At 40.0% G+C, this 19,883-nt stretch overlaps 2 protein-coding genes and 1 long non-coding RNA gene across 12 annotated transcripts in view; 1 reads left to right on the plus strand and 2 right to left on the minus strand.

The window, feature by feature from the left end:
• The window catches only part of LOC147029502 (calcitonin gene-related peptide type 1 receptor-like), a 170,165-nt gene extending 150,975 nt beyond the window's left edge, over window positions 1-19,190 (plus strand). For all 10 annotated transcript variants that reach the window (XM_085872565.1, XM_085872560.1, XM_085872562.1 and 7 more), the window contains 6 exons: window positions 415-568; window positions 6,379-6,439; window positions 7,847-7,913; window positions 11,389-11,607; window positions 12,080-12,121; window positions 18,392-19,190. In XM_085872565.1, the coding sequence (XP_085728691.1) occupies window positions 415-568; window positions 6,379-6,439; window positions 7,847-7,913; window positions 11,389-11,607; window positions 12,080-12,121; window positions 18,392-18,592 (744 nt within the window). In that variant the 3' untranslated portion in view covers window positions 18,593-19,190. The remainder of the gene's footprint in view (window positions 1-414; window positions 569-6,378; window positions 6,440-7,846; window positions 7,914-11,388; window positions 11,608-12,079; window positions 12,122-18,391) is intronic.
• The window catches only part of LOC147029503 (uncharacterized), a 188,977-nt gene that overhangs the window by 117,808 nt on the left and 51,286 nt on the right, over window positions 1-19,883 (minus strand). The window lies entirely within an intron of this gene.
• The window catches only part of LOC147029504 (uncharacterized), a 47,152-nt gene continuing 39,379 nt past the window's right edge, over window positions 12,111-19,883 (minus strand). Inside the window, exon 3 of the long non-coding RNA XR_015055929.1 lies at window positions 12,111-12,521. This is a non-coding gene — a long non-coding RNA (uncharacterized LOC147029504). The remainder of the gene's footprint in view (window positions 12,522-19,883) is intronic.

Here is a 19,883-nt window from a genome sequence, read left to right on the forward strand (position 1 = left end):
AATTGTGGAGGCCACACTGATCACCTGACCGGAAGTGTTTCAAAATGGTTTCTTCGTCTGGGTGCGTTTCCCAGAAATTCCTACCAAAATCTTCTTCTCTTGACCCACTAGTCAGAATTCTACCAAATTTGGGCTGCGACATTAGGCTAGGGTAGAGATGATAATTATATTGCGGAAGTCATGCGGATCACCTAGCCAGAAGTGTGTCAAAATGGCCGACTTAGTCAACTTTTTGGAAAATTGCATTAATCCCTTTAAAAATCTTCTCCAGACCCATTGGCATTAGTCAGAATGCTACCAAATTTGCATTACAACATGAGGCTACAGGTCCAGTGGTCCTATTTTTTTGTCCTTATCGGTTGGCATTCCTGTTATTTGCATTTGTGCACATCTGTGTATTTGTGGTTCCTTCAGGTGTGGTGCAAGGTGCTTCAGTTTTTCCATCAGTATGTGATGGGATGCAACTTTTTCTGGATGCTTTGTGAAGGCATCTATTTACACACGCTCATTGTGGTTGCTGTTTTTGCTGAGAAACAGCAACTATGCTGGTACTTCTTTCTTGGCTGGGGTGAGTCTTGGAAAATCTCTTGCTGCATGAAATCAGTCATTGTCACTTGGTTCTCTCCTTCACCCATAATTTGTTTTATGCATGTTTTCTGTGAAGCAACCCGAAAACAAGAAAAGAGCAATTCGAGATTGCAGACCCTCGCCAGGACTTGGTTTGTGTGTTTGTGTGGTGTTTGTGTAGTTTTGTGTGGTGTATTTTGTGTACTGGTGTGTTACGTAATTAATAACAAACAAAACTAGAGCTGCCGCTTTATAACTGCTCGCAGTCATGACCGGGTAACAAGACGTCCCGCTTTGATGCAACCCCACTTTGTTGGGACACCTGACTGTGACACGTTTATTATTATTCAGTTGAATCCAGAATATGATTAAAATTAAATCAATTTAAATCAAATGGAAAACCAAATATGTACAGTCTTGCATTGGAGTAATCAGAAGGAACCTAAACAAGCAAAAAGAAAAGATGGTCATCAGGAGAAACCTGGATAGGATTAGGAATTCAGCTGTGACTCCTCTACCCTCAAATCCACTAGGCACAGCCTGGAGGCTTTGAGGCTAATTAAAAAAAAAATGGTGGCACAGAGCCTTATTAAAAAATATATTAAAAAATCAGAACCCAGATTCTAAAGTTAAATAATTCTGGCTGCTAAACCATATCTCTGATCAGATTGAAATTTAAAACGTATTCCCCATCACGACGAGATCATAATTATGAAGGTTCACATCCATCAATGAAGTGGTTTCAAGAGAAAGAATTTTTAAAGATTTTGGTTCAATCCAATATGGCTGCCAGATCATGTGATGTATCACTTATTCGTGAACACTCTGGTATCCCCCAAATATTGGGGAAAATGTGTGTGGAGTTTCCCCTTGATCTGTCCAGCCATTCTGGAGGAGGTTTTCAAAGGTTTTAGTGTAAATGCAATATGGCTGCTAAACTATATGACCAAAAATGTCATTGGTGGGAACATTTTGTTCCTCATGGATAGGTGGTCATAGCTGTAAAGTTTTGCCTCTCTGTTCAGTTGTTTTAGAGAAGAATACTTTTAAAGAATAAGAAGAATAAAGAAGGTTTTTTTTTTTTTAAAACATGGCTGCCAAACCACGTGACTGATGACATCATCAAATTTTTTTCTGTTGACCAATTTATCCCAAGATAACTCTCAAGAATTTTCATACTGATCCGATGTAGCGTTCTACGTGTGCAATTATGTTGTCATAACTATGACATCATTAAAAAAAACCTCACCCTTATTCCCCATGCGGAGTACTTGCCATGTGCCAAGCTTCAATTTTTTTCCATGGTGCAGTTTCGAAGATAGAGGTCCAAAGTTTTTCCTTTTTTCAACATGGCTGCCACACCACTTGACCTATGATGTCATAAATATCAATAGGAAATACAACTCGTCGCTTTGCTCATGGGAATATTAAGGGGAGGGAGGGAGGAGGGAGGGAGACTGAGGAGGAGGGGGAGCAAAGAGGAGTTGGGGGGGGATGAGGAAGGAGGTGTGAGCGAAGAGGGGTTGGGGAGCGAGGAGGGGTGGGGAAATGGAAGGCAGTGTGAGGGGAAGGAAAGGGAAGCCAGCATGAGAGGAGGGGAGGACTTGGGAGGGCAAGGGAAGGCAGTGTGAGGGGAGGGTCCATCCGAACATAATCAAAGTCCAGACAAATCCGGAGATAACCACCATCCATCCAAACACATTTGGAGATAACCACCATCCAGATACGTTTGGAGACAGAGAGAGAGGGAGAGGGGGAAAGAGGTAGGAGAGAGAAGGGGGGTATGGGGAGAGACAGAGGGAGAGGGGAGAGAGATGGGAAGGGAGTGGGCGGGACAGAGGGTGAGGAGGAAGGGGGGATTCCAGCAGATGAAATAACCATCCAGACACGTATTGAGATGACCACCATCTGAATATGTGTGGCGATGACCACTATCTGGGCATAACCACTGTCCAGATACGTTCGGAGGCAGAGAGAGAGAGAGAGAGAGAGAGAGAGAGAGAGAGAGAGAGAGAGAGAGAGAGAGAGAGAGAGAGAGAGAGAGAGAGAGAGAGAGAGAGAGAGAGAGAGAGAGAGAGAGAGATAGAGATAGAGATAGAGATAGAGATAGAGATAGAGATAGAGATAGAGATAGAGATAGAGATAGAGATAGAGATAGAGATATGGGAAGGGAAGGGTAGGGTGGGGGGGGGGGGAGTGAGAGGGATTCCAGCAGACGAGATGTCCAGTTTAATGGCACACACACTGATGAATCACCCTGCCTGTGAAACACTGGGATGACAATGTATAGCTAGGTCGGGATTTGAACACAGGCTGCACAGCTTAGAGTGAGCATGCATACCTCTTGGGTATCCTGCCGTGATGTCAAGAAAAATTTCATTTTTTCATAGGTATTTATCTATGTCGAAGTGACAGGTCGAAGAATGAAAGAATATCGTATAAAGAGGGGAAATTGCACATTTTCAGCGAGCCACCCAGGTCAAAAAACCAGTAAAGACCAGTAGCCTACTGGTCAACTGGTACCAGTTGAAAACCAGTAGCCAACTGGTACCAGTAAAGCCAGTTGGTTTCTTACTGGTTTTAATATGGAAATTGGAATAGAGTGATATATTACCAGTTGAAATACAATTGTATTTAACTAACTGGTATCAACTGGGACCAGTACATTGTAACTGGTATCAACTGGGACCAGTAAGACTTTAACTGGTACAAATATGAGCTACTGGTTTTTTCAACTGGGAAATTGGAATTCTGACTGAATTTAACTGGTACCAGTTGAAACCAATAGAGACCAGTTAAAGACCAATTAGAACCAATAGAGACCAGTTGAAAATGTGTACTGGTTTTAACTGGTTTTTCGACCTGGGCAGCCATCACCCAACACCGCAGAACAATTTGGGGCCTACACAGGTGAGTACCCCCTGACCTTTGTTCAAGTCGATCAACATACAGTATTCAGTGACAGTGCAAATATTGTAGAGCGCTTCCCAAATGGCTTAAGCACTCCAACAAAATGGTTGATGAGGAACGGCTGACTTGCAATACAATGAGCATTGCCTTTCCTTCATATTAAACACATACCTCCTGGAGACGTCGAAACATCAAACATGTCTGAATTGGACATATGAACACTTTTTTTTTTTTAGCAGTCGGAACTGCTTTGAAGTTCAATTCTGGAACTTAATTTTGTAATTTGGCTTCGTTATAGAGATGCTCGAGGTTTTGGCATATGCGGAAATGAAATAAAGCCACAAATGCTGGCGTCTCCTGGAGTTTGTAAGCATTGCAATGTATCCAGCGATTCATAGCTATCGATAATGAGTGAGGATGTGAAAAAAAAACTTTATCGTTAAGAAATCATTGGGGCCTGTTCCAAGTCAAGGGGTGGTTGAGCAGGCAAAAAACATGTCAGCTTAAGACCCCAGCAAGGTAACCCAGGATACACCTTAAGACCAAAGAGAGAGCGAGGTGGCCGAGGGTGCGTCTGATAAAGGATATAATTAAATAAGGCTGTTCATGAAATTCTAATGGCGTGTTTTAATTAACCCAAACACCCAATTTTCACTCATGCACTTCCTTGGAGTTCCCTTAGTAAGCATGCAAAGTTTCAGGCTGCTAAGTTTCATGGTTTTTGTCAGGGATGGTGGGATACGCGCACCTTCGGTGGTTCCCTTCCCTTTGCTGTACGTATGTAGTTTGTGGTGCTGGACTCAGCGCGTCCTCCAACAACGACAATCCAAGCTTTGAGTTTCATGACTTTGTTATGAATACAAGAATACAAGACTGTACAAGATTAGTACAGGTCAGCTACCATTCAAATAGGATCTTTGTCAGTTGGTGTCTGTGACTTCTGAGTGGCGTTACAATGACTGCATCAACTTGGAAACTTGTAATATCAAGCATACAGATACAAAGTCAAATGAGGAAGTTCACCATTACATGCAATGTCCAACTCTGATTCCCGCGAGTAGTTGTTTCCGCTGCGCAGTGTCTCAGTCCTGCCGGCACAACTCGCAAGTATTCACCTCGTCCACCGTGGCTGTTGAACGTTTGTCTTTTCATGGTGTTCTCTCTCTCTCATATAATGGTCCATCGAGGTAGATTTAAAGAGCTCAAAGGAATTCATTCCCGATACACAATGTTAATGAGTTTTAAACAACCTGATTATGATTGGCTCCCCACATTAACAACCGCTCTGGTCATTAATACCTCGTTCACTCAGAGTTAAATCGAGCACAGGACGATGGAAACACACAGCTTGTAACATGTCACCCGTCTCTCAACACCTCACTCTCAGGGGTTCATATAGTATTACAGAACAATCCTGTGCGTTCCAGCAAATGCGATTCTAGTCCGTACTGGAAGTTTCATCTGAGAACGTTCCAGCACCTTCACAAATCTCACCAGGCAGTTTACAGTACAATACCGCCATCGACAGTCAACATTAACTCATTACATCAAGCTGTTTATATTACAATTTACTGATGTGTGCTGAATGAAACTTATAACATGTAACCGTTCATTTTACTCGCTCATTTACAGGCATTTACTAATGCTTAAATTTACCATATTTTGCTTTTCCTGACAGTTTTGGAGTTATGGTGGACACACACACATTTATTAGTATAGATACAAGTCTGTATTGATTTATAATGAATACAAGACTGTATTACTTTGTAATGAATACAAGGTTATTGATTTATTATGAATACAAGACTGTATTACTGAAAAGATATGAAATTAACACAGAATACAAGAAGATGTCATGCTGAGCACGATACTTGCAAAATCCATCAAACAAATTTGACCTAAAAAATAATTGGCAAGTTGAATTCAGTGACCTGAAGTATAAATCCTCTTTAAATTTCAAGTCAATCGGATGAAAATTGAGGATTTCAGAAATCTCACCTAAGTTGTTGACCTTTGGCCTATGTTGACCTTTTGACCTCAAAAACAATAGGTTTCTTCCTTATGACAAACTCCACCATGTGGTGAAGTTTCATGAAGATCGGTTTAAAATTGTGACCTGCAGTTGATAAACAGACAGAATAACAAGAAGAACCTTTTCGACCCAAAAGATCCAAAGGACCCAAAAGATCCTTTGTACCCCAAAGAGCCTGTAGACCTCATTACACCCTTTAGAACCCTTAAACCTTTGGATCTTTGGATAGAAAGACTATTTGGATCTTCTTTGACCCTTTGGAACACTAAAGACCTTTAGACTATTTTCTACCCTATAGACCTTTAGATCATCTCACCTTTCAGACCTTTCAATACCCTGTAGACCCCATTTGACCTTTAGACCCTTTTTAGACATTTTATAATCCTTTAAACCTTAACTGACACTCTTTAGACCCCTTCCACCATTTGAGACCCTTTAGACCCATTTACACTTTTTCAGACCTTTTACACATTTACAACGAGACCATTTAGATCTTTCATTTGCAATCAACGACCTTTCATTTAGTTCTTCCTTCCATTTATTTTCCACATAAAATACACCACACAAAACAAGTCCTTGCGAGTGTCTGCAATCTGTGATTGCTCTTTCTTTTTCCATTTCTTATTCTTGTTATGATTCGCCATAACCCACAAAATTGTGTCTTTTGAGGCATTGATCCTGAATAACTTTTTTTTCATCAATATCGAGTAAGGAAATGAAATGTTTGCAAAGTTTTGATCACTGCATATTATACAGAGTGTATTATATGCCTTGCTGAGGTAGTTAATAATTCTTTCATCACAACACTGAGCAATCCCTCCTTTAATTTTTTTTCTCTGACCCTCTTTTTCCCATTCCTCTCAAATCAGGTTTTCCTTCAATACCTGCCATTATCCATGCTGTGGCCAGAACACTGTATTACAATGACAAGTGAGCTCATTTGTTGTTGATCACACAGTCCAGGTTGATGCACCTTCCTTGACCACCTTAATGACTTTTGTATTACCTAACATTTATGCACAGAAAGCCCCATTGCATCATATACTGTAGTTTGCTGATGGTTTCAATCACTATAGCTAGCTTCCAATTATTATGGTCATTGTTTTTATGATTACCATTGTTGATGTTATTATGATGCAATCTCATGCATGTTTGTGCCGTCCCTCGGATGGACATTTAAAGGGCATCTGGATGTTAACGATCCCACGGTGTCCTTCGCGAAGAGTAGGCGAGTTATTGCCGTCACCCTGGAACAAATTCCAAGTTGCTGCCCTAAACTGCAGGGGACACAAGCGTGCCCTCAGCCAACGATGCTACCCTGCAGCCTTGTGCTGCATACGAAAGAATAAATCAAGTACAAGTCCTTTGTAATGGCTGCATGAAATTTAGCTTGGTTAGTGTTATTACCTCCACCACTGAAGGTGAAGGAGGTTATGTTTTCACCCCTTTCTGTTTGTTTGTTTGTCTGTGGACAGATCCAGATGAAATTTTGTGGACAGGTTCGGTGTGTGACAAGGATGAACCGATTAGATTTTGGTGAAGATCCGGATCCGGATCTGATAATTTTTCAGTGATTCTTCACCATTGATAGATGGGGCGAAACTGATATACAGCACGATATCTCAAAAAGTTGTGGATGGATCTTGGTGAACTCGAAAAGTTCACCAAGATGAAACTTGGTGGACAGGTTGGGTGTGTGATCACGACAAATTGATTCGATTTTGGTGAAGATCCGAATCCGGATCCAACTACTAGAATTTTGTGACTGATTCTTCACAATTGAGAGATGGGGCTAAAAAACGATATATAGCATGATATTTTAAAAATGTATTGGGCCAGATATGTTCTCGTGTATTAGACATTATGGGGTGCAGGTATGCGCTCTATCAAGTGCCGTTATAGTTGATAGTATGATTTCATCTGAGAGAGATTTAATGTTGGTCTTTTGCAGCATGGGAAAAGAAAATGGAGAATGTCTTGGTTAGGAAACAACCATTGTGATCTCCAGACAAAATAAGCTTGGCACTTCATACTTTCCTGAGATTTAAGTAGGTCTCTCTCTAAGGAAAGAGATAAAAATGAGGCACAATATATTACAGTCCAATAAGATGTTTGAGTTCTATTAACAAGTATTCATTCCATTTAATTTTTGTTCCATTTAATTATTCATTCCATTTAATTTAACACTTCACGGGTTCTTGAGTACAGATACTCAAGTTGTTCAAAATTATTTATTTCCTCATGTAATGTAAACCACCTAACAAGTTGTTCATGTGTGTCTTTGCAACTTAGGTGGAAAATTCATGTAAAACAACTTTGTGTTTTGTTTTGTTGCAGATGCTGGATCAGCTCTGCTACACACTTACTGTACATCATTCATGGTCCCATCATGGTGGCACTACTGGTAGGTGTACAAAACATAATGTGTAGTAACTGCTCCGAGCTCGATATACTGGACCTTTCATAAAATTTATTGTTTTCATTTCAAAGAGGAGACATGAAGTTATTGTGGTGTGGCATTCAATGTGTTTTCCCATTATTTATCTCCAATTGGTTGTAGTAGATTTTTTATTTATTACCACTGCCACCGAAGGTGAATGGAGGTTGTGTTTTCACCCCTTTCTGTCTGTCTGTGAGCAGGATATCTCAAGTTATGGACTGATTTGGACAAAATTTGGTGGACAGGTTGGGTGTGTGACAAGGACGAATTGGTTAGATTTTGGTAAAGATCTGGATCCAGGTTCAGGCATGAAAAAAATTAAATTTCTAAGTGATTCTTCACCATTGATCGATGGGGCCAAAAACGATATATCATCATCATAATCATCATCATCATTTTACGGCTGCTTCCATGCTTGCTTGTGTAAGCCCGAGCCCAATACATTTTTGAAATACTACATATCGTTTTTGACTATATCTCAATGGTGAAGAAACACTTTGAAAATTAAATAATTCTCGTATCCAGATCCGGATTCTGATCTTCACCAAAATCGAATCAGTTTGTCCTTGTCACACACCCAACCTGCCCACCAAATTTTGTTTTTAATGTTTTTTTTTAATATACATTGTCAATGCTCGTGTAATAGCTAACACATAGCACATATAACAAGGGGAGCAGGAGACAAGAGGGACGGGAGAGGGAAGCACAAAACAGTGGGGAATAGACACATGAGGAGATCTGTGGAAGGGAGCAGGATGGGGCAGGGTACATGAGGTAAACGATGGACAATGCAGGGACTTTCAGGGAGGAAAGCAGGGAATTTGAAGGAGTTGGGTTTGGGGTGGATTAACGGGGGAAGAAAAGATGATGGTTTTGGATTGGGGAATACAAGTGGAATTTCATCTGAATCCACCCACAACATTTTGAGATATCCTGCACACAAACAAGCAAGCAGTCATAGACTGGTACTTACGAAATAGTCAACTTGACCTCTGACCTTGTCTAATAAAAGCTGTCTCTAGAGAAGTTAGCGACGCAAACCAGAAGTTTCTACGATGATTCTGCACCAAACCATCAAAAATCGAATGTTTGACCTACTGTGGCCTTGACCTTTGACCGATTTTGACCAAAATCTAATCAGCACGAGCCATCACCCTCCTGAATCACGTGGTGTAATTTGACATTGGTAGCTTCTTCCGTTCTCGAGTTATCGTGCCTACAAACAAACACACAAACAGAAGACGGAAGTGATCAATATACTTACGAAATCTTTAGATTTCGTAAGTAACAAACAGACAGGGGTAAAAACATAACCTCCTTCCATCTTTGGTGGTGGAGAGAATAAGGGTCGCCAAGTTGAAGGTTGTGGAATTTTAATTCCCGAAAAATATAAAAGTACAGAGTTTAAGAAAATTAATCTATTTCTCAAACTTTTCCCCTGCTGCACATACACACTTGTCTCATCGATGTGGTTGTGCCTTGAAGTCATTTCTAAACACGTGCTTTATATCTTGATTATGCATAAACCTACTGCCATCTTTGTGTTCTTTGAGTGGTTCAACCAATTTTTTTTTAATCACAAATTAACAACTCTGGACTGTATAGGGGATAATTTAGAACTTCTCAAATCATTTACATCAGATAAGTTGTGGTCATATGGCAGTGTGACGGTTATCATGCAGGAAAGTCACATCATGAGACAACATTCCTGGCCATCATCTGCATATTGTTTGTCTCACTTCAATCCTAAGGATAATGCTTTGAATTGATAATTTTCTGGGTTTAATCAATTCAATATTTAGATATCTGCGATCACAATGTGATCACCAAAGGTAAGCTTACCATTGGCAGTTGCTTGCAACTTACCCTTGGCCTGCGATCTAATGATGGCCATTTTTTTTTTTTTGGACCACCATATGACCTTGACCTTCAACATTTATGGATAGAGTGTAAATAAAGAAAATGTGTCTCTATTCTATCAATAAAAATCAACATCATGAAAATCAGAGGAGGATTATTCAAGTTATGATGAAAAATATGTATCGTTAATTATGTCGCAATCTGAAAAAAGTAGGTTAAGGACACAAATCAAATATCAGGTGCACAACTTAAATGCAGGTCCACTATTATGATGCAAAAACATATTGGAAGGCAAAGTGGTCTTCATGATTCTGCATTAGCAAAATTGAGCGATGACAAAAACACACGTTATCTTTCAGACCACCATTTGATCTTGACCTTTAACGCTAAGGGGAAGGATGGAAATCAAGTGTAAGTGCAACTTCCTTTTGGCTATCTCGAGAGCAATGTCGTGCTGATCAAAAAAACCTTAGTCGAGTTATGGTGAAAAATGTTAAAATGCCGATGATTAAATCATGACCTTAAAATTAGGTCAAGGTCAAGAAAAAAGTCAATGCCGCATACTTTTGATGCACATTATTGATACAATTTTTCATTCCAAAAGTCCCAGATACAGCTCAGAAATTGGCAGAAAAAAGGAGAAGAAAAAAACCCTGAATGGTGGTTTAGTACTCCAAGGGGTCTAAGAAACTCTGATGTACCATTTGGGGGGACTAATTGTAAAAGCAAACCCTAAAACATGCATAACCCTTCCCCTATCCTATAGGGGGAGGCTTAATTAAACAATTAATTTTCCAAACCACTATTGCCGTAAACTTTCCAAATGATGACTGAACCTGAATCTTTTTTGATGATGGGGACAAAGATAGTCTCCCCTCCATTGATGGCTTGCTTTGATTAAGGCATAAAATAAGTTGCATCTCGTGTCAGAATCTTCTGCAATAAATCATCTTCCTGTGTCTGGTAGCATTCCAAGAGTTCTTATGTAATTACCATACAGTTGCTTTTTGATCAAAATTGAGGTTCCTATGGTATCCACCTTGCATTTAGTGAATTTCATTTGAGAAAGAATGAGTTTCCACATTTCCAACAATAGCATCCAATTTAATGATTCTGCAAGATAATCCAGTGATTCTCCAAAATGAACTTTTAACATGTTTAATGTTTGCTTTACAGACTGCATTTTGTTTCATTTGAGAATGCTCATCATCACTCATCAATTCATAGGAATTTTAATTGGCTGCTTTAATTAAATGCAGTACATGAAATACATGCATGACAAAATCAGGCACGCAGCCTCCTGTGAAGTCCCCTTATAAACAACCAAATAAAACACCTCTGTTCCACAGCACACATGACTATGTTGGTAATGCTCTTGATGTTACCCAAAGTGCTTTGACCAGCATTTATGTTACTACTTGCATCACTTCTTCAGGGTATACAATGTTATTGCACAAACCTTCAGTGTTGAAATACTATTTTAAAGTGTTCTTCAATAAATGGTCCATGTCAACCTTTAACCGCCCTTGTAGCTTGTATGGCTAACCCATGTGATGTCGCACATAATTTGTATTGTTAGGTTAACCTTTTCTTCCTGCTGAACATTGTGCGTGTGCTGGTGACCAAACTGAAGGACACACACCGTGCGGAATCATACATGTACATAAAGGCTGTACGTGCCACCCTTATCCTTGTACCATTGCTTGGAATTCACATTGTCCTCGTACCTTGGAAACCCTTCGACAAACTGGCTGGTGAAATATATGAGTACATAATACACATCCTGATGCATTACCAGGTAAGCAAAAGAGAACCGTTGGTTTTTGTCGTTAAAATAGTTATATAAAAATTATTCCACCCTCCCTTGTCCCCCTCCACTCTAACCCCTTTACATTCATTCATGAATCTGAAATGTTCATTGTGCTGATTTTTGGATTTTTTTTTTTTTAATGAATTCTTCCCTTTTATGATTGACAATTTCCACATGAGTTCTTACTTCCACTTGAGAGCAATCTTACTTCCATGAAATGTCCTGACAAAACTGTTTCTACAGGGTTTAAAACTGCAAAATTCTTAAGAACAACAGAAAAAAAAAACTAATTATATTTAGAATTCATAACCCAAAGTATTTAAGATGCAAAACATAAGAACTATTCCATATTTTAAATGTTATTTAAATTTTTATTTTGATGTGTCATTAATTAAAAGACTTTTTCCAGGAGTCTGCAATAATTGCCAAATCACTAATGCTATTTTTCTCGACTTTACAGGGTCTATTGGTGGCTACAATATTTTGCTTCTGTAATGGAGAGGTGAGTGGAAAACGAACAGGTCATCATCTTTATTTTTGTATTTTAAGAATCCGTGTCATTGGTGTCATAATTGAGACAGTGAATACCAATGGATGATCATCTGATCAGCATTTTATTTCAATCATCATGAATATGCAACTGTTCAAAATACAAATTAAAACATGTCATATTATAATATTTTAATAGATAATGACAGCTGGTTTATCATGTTCTCGCAGGTGCTATATTGCCACACAATATGAAGAGGATATAATTTTTTCAAACTTTTTAAGAAGCAGTTTGTTTGCTTTTCCTCTGTAATTATTTTTCTCATGATACTCTTCCCATCGGTCCAAATGGTAGATACATTGTAAAAATTTACATCATCTTCTAATGCCCTCTTTCATGTGAGCTTTGAACACTGTAAAAAAAAAAGAAATGCATGACATTTTTAAATTCAAGTAACAAGTAAAATGCAGAGACCCACTTGCTTCAAACAACCTTGTCGAACACTCGTTTGTTTTCGCAACAAGGCTGCATGACTCCATGCTTAATATTATGATATACTGATCACAAAAGCTTTATCGATAAACAATACACATTTGATGTTAATGGCAGTTTTCCACAAAATGTTTGAGGCCGATTTTGATATTCTCAGCTGGATTTTGAGGGAATTCCAAATTGGAATAATCTGATCTTCAACAACTTTTTCTCAGAATTAATATTATGTTGGATAATCTACTTTACTTCTCAGTGGTGTGTGTTACATATATATGTGTGCACTGTCAGACCCTGACATTCACAGGGGAGACGTTCCTGAAAAATGCCGCAAATGTCAGGGAATTGTTCAATTATTCATAACCTTTCAATAGGAAAAAGGGGGATAGGTTCCTGGCAGTTCGTGATTCATAAGGAAAAATAAAAAAACCGTGATTATGCAAAGCACTGGGCCGTGAATATAGAACCAGGTCACATTTTATGAACTGCGAGTATGTGTGGGGCCCGCGAAGAGCACAGAACTGCAAAGGTCGGGCCTAACAGCATATCAAATATATAAAGTTTTTTTTTTTTTTTACCACTGATTGACATTGAAAGATCAGTGCCTTCCGGGTGATGTAGAAAGCTAGATTTTGCATGCTGATGGACGTCGAAGCTGGTACACTGGCAAAAAAAAAAAATCACAGAATCGTTGGTCAACATCCGTAAATGAAAATATAAAGAAATTTCAAAAAATGAAAAAAAATGCAGGTGAGCGACCCGAGAAATTATGCATTTCGTTTTTATCCCCCGCCGCGTGGCGGAAGGGGGATATTGTTGTCACCCGTCCGTCCGTCCGCCTGGCTGGGCATCAACATTTATAGCTGTGAGTGCGATAACTCATAAACTGTTTGCCATATCGATTTGAAATTTGGTCACACATGTACCACCTGAAAAGGAAGAACCCTATTGATTTTGGGCATGGCCGGATCCAAGATGGCCGACTGGCGCGGTCCGTCTGTCTGGCTGGCTGAGCGTCAACATTTATAGCTGTGAGTGCGATAACTCAAACTATTCGCCATATCGATTTGAAATTTGGGTCACACATGTACCACCTGAAAAGGAAGAACCCTATTGATTTTGGGCATGGCCGGATCCAAGATGGCCGACTGGGGCGGTCCGTCCGTCCGGCTGGCTGGCTCGGCGTCAACATTTATAGCTGTGAGTGCAATAACTCATAAACTGTTCGCCATATCGATTTGAAATTTGGGTCACACATGTACCACCTGAAAAGGAAGAACCCTATTGATTTTGGGCATGGCCGGATCCAAGATGGCCGACTGGCGCGGTCCGTCTGTCCGGCTGGCTGAGCGTCAACATTTATAGCTGTGAGTGCGATAACTCAAACTATTCGCCATATCGATTTGAAATTTGGGTCACACATGTACCACCTGAAAAGGAAGAACCCTATTGATTTTGGGCATGGCCGGATCCAAGATGGCCGACTGGGGCGGTCCGTCCGTCCGGCTGGCTGGCTCGGCGTCAACATTTATAGCTGTGAGTGCAATAACTCATAAACTGTTCGCCATATCGATTTGAAATTTGGGTCACACATGTACCACCTGAAAAGGAAGAACCCTATTGATTTTGGGTGTGGCCGGATCCAAGATGACCGACCATCTCGAAAAAAATGTTTTTTGTAATAAATGGAAAACCGCTTATCTGATTTCAATTATTTTTGGTTACTACATTCCTCATCCCTGGGGAACTTTTTCGAGATGATGACCAAATGGTGTCTTGTTTCCAATTCACCTCCCTCCTTATCTGGAATATGTATGACCTTTTTCATTCAATGGTGGGGGATTCCCTATCTCTGATGGTATATTATTTTTGTTACCGCACATGAGTACCTGCGTACCAGTTATGTGAACCGCTGTATATAATAGATAAGCTAGATTGTCAGTTTATATCTTAAAATATTTTTTAAAAACATCGATCTAAGAAGAACGCGTGAGCAAAGAGGAAGGAGGGTTCAGGACCACCCGGAACAGGGAAAAAAAAGAGCGGCCTGCGAGTGTCTCATCTGGAGTGGCCGTTCTGAGCACTTTGAGTAAGATGCACACAAAGCTGAGAGGCACTTTTAAAATTGGAGTGGCACTTGGGAAAGTAGAAGAGCACGCTCGAACCTGACATTTTTTTTTTCAGTGAGTACCAAACCATTTCTGCTGGTACTCAACAAAAAAAATTGTGTGAACCCCTGTTGATTTACTAAATTTTGAAATAGCACAATAATCAGAATTATCACCGAAGAATCTTACCGACACCAGCTGGGAAACCCTTGTCTTCTTATTCGCTCAAGTGCTCTCCTTCAATCAATTTTTTTTTCATGTATAAGTTATAAACTTAATCTTGTACACTTAAATTTTGAAATCACAGTATATCAGAATTATCACGGAAGAATCTTAAGGCCCGGTCACACCTTGACGTTTTAGCCAGCGATGGCAACGTATTAAAATGTATCTAAAACGCTGGCTTACGTTGAACTTTTGATGTTTTTTTTTTTTAAAGATTCGGACGTATTCATAGCGACTTAGTCTTATGTATAACGCATTGGTAACGGAAACAGAACGTTTCGTTGTGTTATAGATAACTTATACTAACGAATGCTGAACCTGTTGTCGGCCTACACAACCGATGCCCAACGATAGTCTAACTTAGGCATAGCGCGTTGCACGCATCACCGACGATGTCGTGACGTAGCCTATTAAAAGGCTGACGCACAACGATTCGAATCATAACTGCCGTAGAAATGGAAGTGACAACATCGCGGTCACACCTTGGCGATCTTGCCAGCGTATGCCGACCTAAGAAAAATGTGTCTAAAACATTGGGGCACGTCAAATACGGTATGAGTAAGTTTGGTATACGTGAGTAGAACGCTAAAGTACGCTATCATACGTCGTAGTAAGTAGAGCATGTCAAAAATTTTAAACATGTTCAAAATTTTACGACGTACTCGGCGTATGACACACGTTCCGCATGCGATGGGGATAAGTTTTACACACGATATGCGGACGCAGACACACGTCCACAAAGGCTACTTATAAGCTACTCATAAGTCGAAACACGTCGCGGTAATGTCTTTTACGCGAAACTTATTTCTAACTTATGTTTGACGTGCTTTGAACCAATTCTTTACGTAGTCCCAACACACATCGACGTATGTAGACGTATTCCAATGACGTCTTCCGGTCGACAAAAAAAAAATGAACGTGTTTCTAGCTTACAACTGCCATATAAAGACGTGTTCCCAGCGGTTTTGGGAATTGGTATATAAAAATGCTGCTCATAAAAGGGGAACCCAACAGTGTTTGAGTCCTTTTTGAGTCGATGTCCATGTCAGCAGTATCAGTATCAGTAGTAGTAGTAGTAGTAGTAGTAGTAGTAGTAGTAGTAGTGTGTTCATGTTGGCAGTAGTAGGTAAGTGTGAGGGGAGGGTGTGGGTTATGATGGATCGTCCTTGCGTCCGCGTGTCCACGGGTAGGAGACATCTTTTCACCATTGTTCGAAGTTCTTCGCGGCTAATTTTTATGGGGCTTTTTCAACAATCAGCTATAGCTTGTTTTTACGATTTAGGTCTATTCATAACGGGTTAGACAAATGCACAATGAACTAATAATGTGCATCGAGCGCTTTGATTACTTATAGATACGATATACCAACGAATAATTATCGTGAAGCCGGCGTTCACAAACTATGCCCAACGATAGCCTAACTTATCCATATCGTGCGGCAGTTTATCTTTGCCGGTGACGTGGGGTTTGCTATTCATAGGCTGCCACTCAACGATTTAAATGGCTGCATCTCCACCATTGAAAGTCGACGCTTGCGCTCAACAATTGGATTTTTTACACTCAACGACTTTTAAACGGTACCACTCAGCTATTTTCATTGTTTACAATGAACGATTTAAATTGCTGTCACTCGCCTTTGTTTTTGATGCTGGCGCTCGGAAATTTTAATCGTTTCTATTGAACGTGCTAAATCGCTCAAACCCCACTATTGAAAGTAGACGCTTGCGCTCAACAATTCGATTTTTTTTTTACACTCAACGACTTTTAAACGGTACCACTAAGCTATTTTCATTGTTTACAATGAACGATTTAAATTGCTGTCACTCGCGTTTGTTTTTTGACGCTGGGGTTTTGAAATTTGAAGCGTTTCTTCTGAACGTGTTAAAACGCTCAAACTCGACTATTTTAAACAGACGCTGCCGATGGACAATTGGAATCATAGCCAAGCTCGACATCGAAGTGTGAACATTCTCGTCATGCCGAAGAAAAGTTTGAAGAATGCTGCAAGTAAGTGTCCTGGCCGTGGCCGTGGACGCTGACGCAAGGACGATCCATTATACCGACGTCTTTCAGCCTATGAGTAACTTAAAAGTAACGTCTGTCGACGTGTGGCAACGATCGCGTAACGTGCCAACAACACGTTAATCATAGGTTAGAAATAAGTTTCGGGTATGCTAAGCATTACCTCGGCGTGTCTCAACTTATGATTAACTTACAAGTAGCATGTGTTGACGTCTGTCAACGATCGCAGACCGTACATACAACTTGTGGCCAGCGTAGCGGAACGTGTGAGTCATACGCCGGCATACGTCGTGAAATTTCAAGCATGAAAAAATTTGAGGACAACCAAAAAGTACAACGTTTAAAGCCAGCGTACAACGACGTATGGCAGTGTTTTTCAGCGTGCTCTCAATGTTATCAAAACTTACCCATAACGTATTCAACGTGTGCAAGGGTTTTAGAAAAAAAATCAAAAATCGGCATACGTTGGCTAAAACGTCAAGGTGTGACCGGGCCTTTACCTACACGAACTGAGAAAACCTTCCATCAAAAGCCTCTGTTGTGGTAGGTCGTACAGTACGCTTTTTGGAATTTGATTGACCGATCTTATTCAAATTTGGCACACACATAAGGAATGATGGCTTACATAAGCACGTCAATTTTTTTCGACATCAGATCCAAGATCCATGGATCTGGTGGCCATTTTAGTTGTAAAAACCGGATGTCAAACACGTCAACCATTTCTCAGACATGCATTTACCGGTGTTGTTCAAGCTTGGCAAACAGATAAAGAATGATTGCTTACATATGCACGTCATTTTCATTTTTGAGATCAGGTCCAAGATAGCTGACTGGTGGCCATTTTGTTACTTCAATGAGTCCCTGACCATTTCTCAGAGATGTGTTGCGTTATGAGAAGAATCGGGTCCAGACCACAGGAGGACAACACCATGCTTTATTCCATCTCTACCATATATCTCTGTATTCCTCTTCTTCTTCACTCAATACCATAAACATTGTGAAACGCCATCATGTGTCCAAAGTGAAATTAGCATTTTAATCGTAATTATACGAACAGTACATGATGGCATACATGTGCCCCTCACTTTATTTTGCGATCTGATCAAAGATGGCTGAATGGTAGACTGGTGGTCATTTTAGTTGTACATAAATAAGGGCTTGACCTTTAACTCCATCTAGCAAAATTATTAAAACAGGTGCTACGACATTTTATGTCTTTTTACTTGTTTGTTGTACATTTCTTTCCTATTTCTGTAGTGATTATCTTATATTCATCAATCTCAGGCTTCTCTTCAATTTGAGTCTTGTCAAACAACAACAGAAAAACTTGAGAAAAAAAAGATACTACCTCAATTTTGTTCTCTCTTCTGAATAATAGACTAAATACCACATAGGTGTTCATTTTTAACACATCTCAACATGGTTTATGTACGTTCAGGTACAGGCAGTTCTGCGGAGATACTGGCAACAGCATCTCTTCCGATTGCAGCACAGCCCGCGTGAGCATCGTTACACACGTTCTGCATCCTACACAGCCTCATCAGTTACAGAAGTGCCAGCATACCTTTTCAGCAAAGATGGAAGGGTGGCCTGTGAGTCAGAGCCATGGCTCGAATGCACTGAAGATACCTCTGCATAAAGAAGGATCAAAACAATTCCATTCTGTCCTATCTCAAAAAATACCACTCCATGGGCCTTACCATTACATACAAACATTGATTGTTTGAAGGATATCCACTCTTTTCAAGTAAGTAAGACAGTCAACCTATTTCTTACTTGTTCTTATGATGATGTTCCTGTATGTCAGTTCATTTGAGGTTTTCAAGTGGCCTGGATTCATTTAGAAATGCGCTGAGGAACTGTCATGCAATACCTATTGTTTGCAGTACTGTCATATGTATTTTTAGAGAATTTTTTTTGCCTCATGAGGAATTCATGAAGTTGAACAGGTATTGGTTATTTATTTCTTCCTCTTTGGTTATTTATTTTTGCTTCACCACCAGGATTGCCTCTATATTGGTGTAAATAAACAATTGTATGTCATTTGCACTTTCTTCTCATTCCCATTAGCATTTCATTGGTTTGTATGTTGTAAGCACACCTTTATTAGCGTCTATTCGTGGACTTCTTCACTTTGCTTCTTCATCCAAAGTCAAATTATTTTGCTTCGGCAATTTGTTATTTTTGCATAAATATCCATTTGCCATAGTGAAAGCTATTAAATGTTGGAAACACTTTCTGGTGTTGTCGATTTGTTGCAATTTCAGACAAATAGCACAAGGTGGCAGCAGGAAGCCACTGTTGGAAAAGCTGGGGAAGATGTACCTTTTGGGAAAAGTAGGGCGTGGATGTTTCATCGACAGGGTGGACTGGTCTCCAAAATTGCAAATGAACGATTTTTACTTGGAATGGCTCACCAAGCTTCTGGAAGAAACCAAAAATACTTGGAAAAGGACTGGAGCGAAAGTGCTGTGCTTCCACACAATGAAAGATTTGGATAACTTTATCAGCTCGCCGAAAGGGGCACCTGCTCGAACTGCAAACTCCTGACCATGTAGTTCAGTGGAAGGCCGGAGTGGAGCGACATGTGCTACACAACCCCTTACCGATCGCTACCACGAAACGAACTGTGTATCTGGATGAGGTTCTTCTGAATAACCATGGGAAGGACAATATCTAGGGCTTGTGCATGAGTTAGAAGAGGAATTATACGTTTTTTTTTGTTGTTTTTTTCCATCTGTAGGTAAAAAGAGAACCGTCTGTGTGTCCATTATATCCATGAATGACGCCACAATGTACTACGGCAACAGTAAGTGGTATGAACCCGACACCTCTAATCCATGGATATTTCTCGTATTCCGACATTTGGCTGAGTCAAATTTTCATTCAGGAACACAATTATGGGTAACCATCTTCAAAGTGCCACTCTT

Source organism: Eptatretus burgeri, chromosome 3, assembly GCF_056783735.1.
Source record: "Eptatretus burgeri isolate ZD-2024b chromosome 3, Ebu_testis_v1, whole genome shotgun sequence".
NCBI classification, from domain to species: Eukaryota; Metazoa; Chordata; class Myxini; order Myxiniformes; family Myxinidae; genus Eptatretus; species Eptatretus burgeri.